General features: G+C 47.2%; 1 protein-coding gene, 3 non-coding genes and 1 pseudogene across 4 annotated transcripts; 4 read left to right on the top strand and 1 right to left on the bottom strand.

Annotated features, from left to right (window-relative positions):
• Positions 1-10,107, top strand: Nucleolin (nucleolin multifunctional protein). The gene is made up of 14 exons (XM_004868052.4): positions 1-287; positions 1,373-1,489; positions 3,276-3,756; positions 4,174-4,368; positions 4,516-4,602; positions 4,783-4,924; positions 5,482-5,606; positions 6,976-7,099; positions 7,581-7,738; positions 7,912-8,035; positions 8,196-8,329; positions 8,949-9,075; positions 9,328-9,551; positions 9,636-10,107. The coding sequence occupies exons 1-14, from the start codon at positions 270-272 to the stop codon at positions 9,710-9,712; spliced, it is 2,133 nt and encodes a 710-aa protein (XP_004868109.1). The 5' UTR covers positions 1-269; the 3' UTR covers positions 9,713-10,107.
• LOC147828561 (U1 spliceosomal RNA) lies at positions 3,815-3,954 on the bottom strand (annotated as a pseudogene).
• LOC147828560 (small nucleolar RNA SNORD82) lies at positions 4,644-4,714 on the top strand. Its single transcript, XR_015450632.1, has one exon. It is a non-coding gene; the product is annotated as a small nucleolar RNA SNORD82 (small nucleolar RNA).
• Positions 8,433-8,511, top strand: LOC147828559 (small nucleolar RNA SNORD20). Its single transcript, XR_015450633.1, has one exon. It is a non-coding gene; the product is annotated as a small nucleolar RNA SNORD20 (small nucleolar RNA).
• LOC147828558 (small nucleolar RNA SNORA75) lies at positions 9,112-9,244 on the top strand. The gene has a single exon (XR_015450631.1). It is a non-coding gene; the product is annotated as a small nucleolar RNA SNORA75 (small nucleolar RNA).
• Positions 10,108-10,202: the final 95 nt, after the last annotated feature.

The following is a 10,202-nucleotide window of genomic DNA, read 5'->3' as shown; positions in this document are numbered from 1 at the left end:
GTCCTGAGTTAGACTTGCGATTGGCTCGAAGGACTGGCGCGAGTCCTCGTTGGTCGAGACAGGGTCACGAGGTAGACGTCGTCGCCTTTCCAGAGGCGATTACTGGGCAGGCTCAGTCTTTCGCCTCAGTCTCTAGCTGTAGCTGGCTGCCAGGCGTACGCGCTCCTGCGTCTTCAGTTCCCGCGGCCGCCATCTACGGCGCTTAGGTTTCCCAAGGCTCATCTTGCACCACTCACCCGCCACACACTCCGCTACTATAAACCGCTATTATGGTGAAGCTCGCAAAGGTAAGGGACCCTGTGCATAGGCACGGGCGCTGAGGCCTGCTTTCTTAGGAACGCGCGCGCGCGGCGCCGCGGGCCTGCGCTCCTTGCGGGCGCGTTCGAGGGAGCCATGCTGCGGGAAGTCTCGCGCGATTAGCGGGAGGTCTCGCGGCTCTGGCTGCTTGGCGAGGTGGGGAGCTAGGGCCAGCTCGTGGGCTGGTGGACTAGACGGTGACTTTGGTACTGCGCGTGGGGCGAGAGCGCTAGCCCCGGCGTGCGGATGAGGCCGAAAGCCTGTGATGGGCGGTCAGGGTCCCGCCTTCTGGCCCACGTGCCTCGACGCACGGCTCGCCACGTGGGCCCGCCATGTGGGCCGGGGGTCCTGGGGGGCCAGGGGACAGCGGGACGGGCCCTGCTGGGGGCCCGGCGGCCTCGAAACCTCTCCGTGGGCCCGGGCGGCCTGGCACGTGGTGAGCTCTGGAGGAGGCGCCGGGCCACGGGCACGTGGTGGCGACCTGGCACCCCACGTGGCCCCGCTGTGCCTGGCAGAGGCGGGTCGCTGCGCTGGGAAGGGAAAACCCAAAGTAGTTCACATGTAACTTTTTACAGGCTCCTTAAAGATTTTCTCATTTGAATTCAACCAGGGTTGTCATTATATACGCCTATAATTCCCGCACTCGGGAAGGGGAGGCGGATGGATCACCACGAGTTCGAGGACAGCCTGAACTATATATAGTGAGACCGTCTCAGACGAAAAAAACCGGCTGCTATTGGAGAAAATCCTTCTATATTTGAAGGCTACTAGTTATTAAGAGCTGTGCAAAATGTCATGAATTTTACTGTGCAATTATACTTTAAAGTGATTAAAGTAAAGCGAGGAAAGATCACTTCTTCACTTTGCCTTTTTCCGTTAGGTTGGTTTTTTTGTTTGCAAAGCCTAACAGGAAAAGTCTGCACTGCCAACAGGAAAGGCCTTGATGCTCACCGAGGAAAGTAGATTTTAAGGAGTGAGATAATTATACACTGTTTTACCGTGGGGGAGTGGTGGCACAATGTGAGTGGTCTCAAATGTGGGTGGAGGTATAATGATTTAAATTGTCTATTTCCAGGCTGGTAAAAACCAAGGTGACCCCAAGAAAATGGCCCCTCCCCCGAAGGAGGTAGAAGAGGATAGTGATGATGAGGAGATGTCAGACGAGGAAGAAGATGACAGCAGTGGAGAGGAGGTAATTATATCCAATTTAATGGAGAATTGTGGTAAAGTTAAAAATAATTAAGATTTACTCATGTTGGACCTATCGTAATGCCGAATGACAAGCACATCATTAAACGTAGGGATACCATTTGGGTAAGATTGGAATGTGGGTTTGAGATGGGGGATCTGGGAAGGGTTTTTTTTCTTCCCTTTCCACTTCTGCAGGACTTGGTGTGATGGGTCAAGTTTTAAAAAAATTTTTGAGATAGTGTCTAAGTTGGGCCGTGCTGGCTTTGAACTTGGCAATTGATCCTCCTTCCCCAGCCTCCTTCCCTCACCCCAGCTTTAACAGATTTATCTTCACCTGTTAAGATGAGAAGAAGTAATAAATGGCTGAGCTGAGCATTATGTTTATGCCTGAGAATAACCTTACCAGGTTCCTTCCTATCTTCTGAGCAAGAGTAATTGGTCTTCATATTCTATAATATCTGCAGCACTAATCTGTTACAAATAATGTGGTGTGGATTGAGGGCTGCCACCTCCCTTTGTGTTCATGTTTGTTCTCTGTAGTATTTCTGCCTATGTTTACTGTAAACAGAGTTCACCTACAGTTGTGCTCTGGTTTCTTGTTCACAATTTTATTTATTCCTTTTTTTTTTTTTTCCTTCCAGTACTGGGGATCAAACGCAGGACCTTGTGCTTGCTAGGCAGGCGTGGCGCTGCTGAGCTGCATCCCTGGCGCTATTTATTCAGTTTTGAGACAGTGTCACTATGTAGCCCAGGCTGGACTTGAACTTACAGATCATCCTGCCTCAGCCTCCCCGTTGCTGGGATGATGGGTGTGCTCCACCACATCTGGCTTGTTTAGAAAGTAGCTTTGAATAGGACTTAGATTATATACATGTACCTGGATTTTATCAGGTTACAGTGCTGATTCTCTACTGTAATTTTTTTTCTGTCCTGTAATTTTGCAAAGATTATTCATTCTGTTTGTCTATTTATTTTTGTACCAGGGATCAAACTCTGGTCCTTGAGGTTGCTCAGCAGGCGCTGAAACCACTGAGCTAAATCCCTGGCCCCTGTTTCTTCATTTTAATTTTTTTCTTTTTGGTACCCAGAATCAAATTCAGGGCCTCGCACTTGCCAGGCAGGCACTGCATTGCTGAGCTACATCCACTGCCCTCCATTCTGTTTATGTTATCTAAGTTTTCAAATAAAGTTAATGATGCCCCCCTCCCACTATAGGAGCCTCAATTTAATAACAAAAACACCTTTTTTTTTTTTTTTTTTTGGTACCGGGGGTCAAACTTGGGACCTTGTGCTTGGGAGGCAGGCAGCGGAACCACTGAGCTAAATCCCCGGCCCAAAACAGACTATGTGTATGATTTTAAATAATTATTTGAGATTACTTGTCCTTAAAACAACATGTAGGACTGGGGATTTAGCTCATTGGTTCTGTTACTTTCCTCACAAGTGCAGGAACCTGAGTTTGATCCCTGATACCGAGAAAAAAAAAATGTAAAATTGCTGTTTATCACCTTTTTTTTTATATGAGAAAGTTGAAGTGGAAGAAGCATGAGATGCAGGAATTGGCAAAGGTTGGTTCAGAGGTATCTCAAGTGTTAGGAAAGGACTCTGTCGAGTGTTGCACACTGATGAAGGATCAGGCGTGTAGAAGAATGGAGAACCTGACTTCATTTGAACATGTCTTTAATGTCTTCGACTATAGACAGTGCTAGGATTAAACAAGTCTTTGGGACTGAGGCTATGTTTCTGAGTGTTGGAAAATATTTACTTTGTGGTTTTTTGCTCTCAAGGTTGTCATCCCTCAGAAGAAAAGCAAGAAGGCTGCCGTGACTCCAGCCAAAAAAGTAGTGGTGTCCCCAACCAAAAAGGTTGCGATTGCCACACCTGCCAAGAAAGCAGCTGTCACCCCAGGCAAAAAGGGGGCAGTAGCCACACCAGCTAAGAAGACAGTGACGCCGGCCAAGGCAGTTGCAGCACCTGGCAAGAAGGGAGCTGCACTGGGCAAAGCTATGGTGGCAACCCCAGGTAAGAAGGGCGCTGTTGCCCAAGCCAAGGGGGCAAAGAATGGCAAAAATGCCAAGAAGGAAGACAGTGATGAGGAGGAAGAGGATGATGACAGCGAGGAGGAAGACGATGATGATGACGAGGAGGAAGACGAAGATGAGGAATTTGAGCCAAAAGTGATGAAAGCAGTAGCTGCTGCCCCTGCCTCAGAGGATGAGGATGATGAGGAGGAAGATGAGGAAGAGGATGATGACGAGGAGGAAGACGGTGAGTTCTCTTGGTCATTGCTGTACTGTTTGCAGGGTATCTTTTTTTTTTTCCCTTTTTCACTGCCACAAATTATGCAGTCGAGTTTCCCACATTTGGGGAAATCAAAGGGGTCAGCACATCCAGAGTGCAGTGGGTAAGCCTCACCCTGGGAAAACCACCTTTGTGATCATGGTATCTCCCCTGGCAGGTAAGTGTTTGTAGGGTATCTCGATGTGAAGCTCTGGAGGCAACAGCGTGTGCTCCTCTGCCTCTCTGGGGACTAGGTTAGGATCTGAGTGTTCTCTGGGCTGTTATTCTCGTCCTAATTATTACTAAGTATGGTGCAAGGATGGGTCCTTTCCTCCAGTTTGTCCTAGGAGTCATGTTAGTTGGGAGGTCTTTTTCTAGGTAGGGTTCAGCTAGTTTCTCTTTCAGACTCTGAAGAAGAAGCAATGGAAACCACACCAGCCAAAGGAAAAAAAGCTCCTGCAAAAGCTGCTCCTGTAAAAGCCAAGAATGTGGCTGAGGAGGAAGATGATGATGATGAGGAGGAGGAAGATGACGAGGATGAGGAGGATGAGGACGAGGAGGAGGAGGAGGATGAAGAGGAGGATGAGGAAGAGGAGGAAGGTGAGCAAATCAGATTCTGAAGTACAGTGGCCTGAATTGTAATTAAAGTACTCAAGGTCCCAAGTTCGATTTCCTGTACCAAAAAAAAAAAAGTACTTAGTTTACATGGCTACGTGTGAATGACAAGTTACCTAAAATTTTGTGCAGAGCCTGTCAAAGAAGCACCTGGAAAACGAAAGAAGGAAATGAGCAAACAGAAGGCAGCTCCTGAAGCCAAGAAACAGAAAGTGGAAGGTAACCTGTAGTCAGGGTGGGGGTGGGTTGAGCCAATGAATAGCGCAGAGGATGAACGACAAAGGGACTTAATACTGAAACCTGATGTTAACGATGCAGTATACTGATGTGCTGTGGATAGGAATTTTGAGCTGAACATTGGTTTGTACTGTTACAGACTAACGGTTCCTTTTGGTACAGGCACAGAACCAACTACAGCTTTCAACCTCTTCATTGGAAATTTGAATTCAAACAAATCTGCTCCTGAATTAAAAACTGGTATTAGTGAAGTTTTTGCTATGAATGATCTCATTACTGTCGATGTCAGAATTGGTACAAATCGGTAAGTGCTTCGGTGCATGTTACATGTGCATCAGTTGCTTTTTCCCAATCTGTAACTTGGTACCCTTACACATGAATGTAAACATCTTCAAAAGTTAGGCATTAATGAATTAAATCATAGTTACAGAACCCCCAAATCTGAATTTTCCATAATCAGCCTTTACTTTTGGAATAGTACAAAGTAATTTTTAGTAATGATTTTGAAATACAATTTTTATGTTCTTGGAAATACCTGAAAGTATTAACCCGAAGTGTTGACAAAGAGGTGGAGGCTTTTAGTCAGAATTCTCATCCGTGCTTAGGCAGATTCCTTTGGCCCCTGCGGCCATCCTCACAAGGAGTGTAGCTCATAGACTCCAAGGTGAATTTGCTCATTCGGTTTGGGGACTTGGGTCTTGTTTACTAGCTGGAATCTGCTGAGCCCTGACTTAATTCTGGGGGTACTTCTGGATTTAATCTTAATTAGCAGGGTCACATTGGTGTAGGCTGTGTGCTGGGAGTTTTGTTTTGTGGGATGGTTTCTTTCCCACCTATAATTTTGTTCTCTTCACTGTAAAGGAAGTTTGGCTATGTGGACTTTGAATCTGCTGAAGACCTGGAAAAGGCCTTGGAACTCACTGGTTTAAAAGTCTTTGGCAGTGAAATTAAACTAGAGAAACCCAAAGGAAAAGACAGCAAGAAAGGTATGTAAGGCTTTTGTGGATTATGGTACTGTTGGGCTTGGCTGCTTTCAGCCATCTGCCTAGGTTTCTTCTGACTGTTGTCAAAATGAACTGGATTAAAGTGTTTACCAGAGTAGCTGGCAGTTGGTGGTGGTGCACACCTGTCATCCCAGAGGAGGGCTGAAGCAGGAGGATCACAAGTTTGAGCCCAGCCTGGGTAACTTAGCAAGACTTCATCTCAAAATTTAGAAAGGGCTGGTTGTGTATCCATAGTACTACAAAACTGTTTAAAAAGTCAAGCAAGAGATCAGTCTTAGGCAGAAAAGAAAGTTAGTGTAATGCTTGGGACCGGGACGTGCTTTTGATTTTGGAATATTTTCATAATGTGCACCAGATATTGTGGGGATAGGACATAAGTCTAAACATGGGATGGATTCATTTGCATTTCTTAGACACACTTTCCACAATCCAGATGCACAAAATGCAAGTGCATTTTGGCTGCAAGTCATCACAAGGTCAAGGGTGGTGGTCTTCACTTGTGTCCTGTCGGGTGCTCAAAAAGTTCCACATTTTTGGGCTGGGGATTTACCTCAGTGGCACCGTGCCTGTCTGGCAAGGATAAGGTCCTGAGTTCGATCCCTGGTACCAAAAAAAAGTTTCAGGATTTTTTTTAGACCTAGGTGTGGTGGTAAACTTGGAAGGCTGAGTCTGGATTGCCTCCAGTTCGAGGCCAGCCAGGAAGGGATACGTAGTGAGTTGAAGGCCAACCTGGACTACAAAGCAAGACCCTATGTAAAATTAAAAAGGTACAGAGTTTTCACTTAGTCATACTCATTCTGAGTTAAATGGACCTAAATTAATAAGGTACCTCTCACAAAATATATTGTGTTCCTGATTACTCTGTGTCTTATACTTTTCTGTATAGCTTGGCATGCTTTAAGTTAATGTGTTCATGGTATTTTTCATACTGGAGATTGAACCCAAGGCCTTCTGCATCCTGGGCCAGCACTCTGCCACTCACTTGGCAGGGTGCCCCATCCCCGCTTTGAGACAAGGTCCCACTAAGTTGCCCAGGCTGATCCTCCTGAACTTGATCCTCCTGCTTTGGCCCCCCAGTAACTGAGGTTGCAGGTGTATCCACCAGTTTGTGGGTTGTTTTTGAAAGATTGTAGGCAGGCCTTTTCTTGAGGTGGGGCCTGTTTAAATGCTGGGCAGACAGCATGAGCTGTAGCACCTTGGCACCAGCTGCGTCCTGCCACTGCTGTGCCGCCACCTAGCAGAGGCCTTGGGACATGAGGGATTCTGCTTTGTTGGATGAAACTTTGGAGTTTTTCTTCCTGTGTTCTGTTCATGTAGTTCCTTTGTTATTTGTTTTTATTTTTAAATGTAGATCGAGATGCAAGAACACTTTTGGCCAAAAATCTCCCCTACAAAGTCACCCAGGACGAATTAAAAGAAGTGTTTGAAGATGCCGTAGAGATCAGACTAGTCAGCAAGGATGGGAAGAGTAAAGGGTAAGTTCTGTGTCTGGGAAGTAAGAATTATGTTAGTGTTAAGGCACTTTCTGCTTTATGGGAGAAACGTGGGCCCACTTTTCCTGGGTATCTCATCTGGGCAATTCTACCTGTAAACTGTTGCTACGCAATTCCTTGTCTACCACATAGGGTAAACATACTTAATTCAGAGTGACTTTAAAAGATGAATTTAGATCCAAGGTGTGGTGGTACACGCTTGTAATCCCAGCACTTGGGAGTTGAGGCCCTGTCTCAGAATAAAAATAGATGAATTACAGTGTGAGGAGTGAGAGATGCTCCTGCCTTACAGCCAGTGCTGTGTGCCGTTGTTTTGTGTCTGTGACGGGCCCATCAGATCACGTTGTCCAGTGATGTCACAGCACTCTGGTTGCTCTGCTGTGGCATTGTGAACTTATAGTTAGCTAATGCGTTTTTCAGCGTTGCTGAGGGTAAACATGTGTTAATGTCTTTCCTATTGCAGGATTGCTTATATTGAATTTAAGACGGAAGCCGATGCAGAGAAAACCTTTGAAGAAAAGCAGGGAACAGAGATTGATGGGCGATCTGTTTCCCTCTACTACACGGGGGAGAAAGGTCAAAACCAAGACTACAGAGGTGGAAAGAACAGCACCTGGAGTGGTAAGGAGTTAGAGGTTTCGCAGGGGTCAGCCTGGGTGGAAGTCTCTAGCCTGCAGGGAGGACGGAGAAGGGAGGGGCTGGCACAAAGGGTGTGTTCGCCCAAGGCACAGGTTTGGGGAGCAGTGCACTTGTGAACGGGAGCCTGAAGTACGCGCTTCTCTATATTTTTGCAGGTGAATCAAAGACGCTGTACCTAAGCAACCTCTCCTACAGCGCAACAGAAGAAACTCTCCAGGAAGTATTTGAGAAAGCAACTTTTATCAAAGTGCCCCAGAACCAAAACGGCAAATCTAAAGGGTAGATATCTTCATGTTGTTGGGGTGGGCTGAGGCTATCTTGTGCAGAGAGCAGCAGTTTCAGCTGCACAAATCAGTGCGGGTCAGCCTTCCAGGCCGAGGGTGTGGGCAACAGAGGAGCCGGTGCTCTGCTCACCCTGATTGTTGCTTACCGTCCCCAGGTACGCGTTCATAGAATTTGCTTCATTTGAAGATGCTAAAGAGGCTTTAAATTCCTGCAATAAAAGGGAAATTGAGGGCAGAACGATCAGACTGGAGCTGCAAGGACCCAGGGGTTCGCCTAACGCCAGAAGCCGTGAGTCCAGCAAGGGGGTGGCGCGGAGGGGGTGGCGCCTTACTCAGCTTGCTGGAACTTAACTTCAGTGCTTTCCCACAAGCTGTTGCTGCTGAGTGACAACTGGATATGATGACTGATTACCTGAGAAAAAGATTTGATGAAATCTCAAAATTCCTCTAGATAGTCAAGTTCTGATCCAGCCGCGTCACCTCAGCAGAGTCTTCTGCTTGCCCTCTGCCGGGCAGTGGTAGCCATTCCACTTGCTCCTGCTTTCCATAACAGACCTGAGGCAGGAGCTCAGCTATGTAGTAGGGATGGAAGGCAGGGGTGGTGCAAGCTCGTAATCCCAGCACTGAGGCGGGAAGGGAAAGGGGAATTGCAATTGCAAGTTCAAGTCCTACCTAGTCAATTTAGGTCCTAGCTAAAAAAATAAAGACTGGAGTGTATCTCTGGCAGAGCACCCCTGTGTTCCATCCCTAGTACCAGAATAAAAATGGTAGGTTATTGGTGCGAGTCTTGTTTAAATTGAGCACTGGTTGGCTGACTTCACTCTTCAGCTGAAACGAGCATGCTGGACATGGTACAAAATCAGTGTCATGGATTGTGGCTTCAAATAAGTTTTATCTTTCTTTCCCAGAGCCATCCAAAACCCTGTTTGTCAAGGGTCTGTCTGAGGAAACCACCGAAGAGACCTTAAAGGAATCATTTGACGGCTCTATTGGAGCAAGGATAGTCACTGACCGGGAAACTGGCTCCTCCAAGGGGTAAGGACAGCCCAAGCAGTGCTGCTTCTGCCTGGCTCCTTCTCATTGAGCTCCTTTCTGTCACTGGTGGCAGTCACGGATTCGCACGAGAAGAATAGCACTTCACAGAACCAGCGTTGCTTTAGCCTCTCTTTTGGCAGAAGTGTACCGGCTGTTCTGTGAGACATGCTCAGACTTAAATGTGTGTCCACGGGAGCTGTCAGTTTGTGCCTGTGTGCTTTGTGCTAATGGCCGTTTCGCTTGTCTTTCCAGCTTTGGTTTTGTAGACTTCAACAGTGAGGAAGATGCCAAGGCCGCTAAGGAGGCCATGGAAGATGGTGAAATTGACGGAAACAAAGTTACCTTGGACTGGGCCAAGCCTAAGGGAGAAGGTGGTTTTGGGGGCCGCGGTGGCGGCAGAGGAGGCTTCGGGGGCCGTGGTGGCGGCAGAGGCGGCCGAGGCGGATTTGGAGGCAGAGGCCGAGGAGGCTTTGGAGGTAAGGGGCAGGGCTCTCTCTGTACTATGGGGAGGGGCCCAGCAGCCCTGCACCATCTCACTCAAGGTGTCTGCTTTCCTGCAGGGCGAGGCGGCTTCCGAGGAGGCAGGGGAGGAGGAGGAGACCACAAGCCACAAGGAAAGAAGACGAAGTTTGAATAGTCCCTCTGTCCCTGTCTGTACCTGTTCATTGGAAAGAAAGGACTCTGGGGTTTTACTCTGTTACCTATTGATGACAGAGCCTTCTGAGGACATTCCAAGACGGTGTGCATCCTGTGGTCGACTTGGGAAGCATAGATGACATTTCAGGAGAGAGATGCCCGATATACCCTGTTGGTTTTGACTGGAGATTCATAAACTTTTTAAAGCGATGAGTGATAGAGCTAACCCTGATCTGTAAGTTTTGAATTTATATTGTTTCATCCCATGTACAAAACCATTTTTTTCCTACAAATAGTTGTTTTGTGTGTGTTGGGGGGTTGTAAAGGAAAGCAGAATGTTTTATGATTTTTTTCCTTCAGTGATTTTAGGACAAATTAAAAGTCCTAAACTCTGGTGCCAGGTGTATTAAAAAAGTGTGTCTCGTGGAAGCCATGGTTGAGCATGGCAAAGCCAGCCCTGCCGCTCAGCTCCACCTCACCTGATGTGTTGG

Source organism: Heterocephalus glaber, unplaced genomic scaffold (assembly GCF_053883595.1).
Source record: "Heterocephalus glaber isolate CG9 unplaced genomic scaffold, H.glaber_assembly_v1.0 deba00001004, whole genome shotgun sequence".
Classification (NCBI taxonomy): domain Eukaryota; kingdom Metazoa; phylum Chordata; class Mammalia; order Rodentia; family Bathyergidae; genus Heterocephalus; species Heterocephalus glaber.
Note: the sequence above shows the minus strand (reverse complement) of the source record. Positions and strands in the feature narration are given on the sequence as shown.

Bases quoted from the DNA above. Each gene is read 5' to 3' on its own strand.
- Nucleolin (XM_004868052.4), top strand. The intron at 9,076-9,327 runs GTAAGGACAGCC...TTGTCTTTCCAG, and splicing joins GAAACTGGCTCCTCCAAGGG to CTTTGGTTTTGTAGACTTCA. The intron at 9,552-9,635 runs GTAAGGGGCAGG...GCTTTCCTGCAG, and splicing joins AGGCCGAGGAGGCTTTGGAG to GGCGAGGCGGCTTCCGAGGA.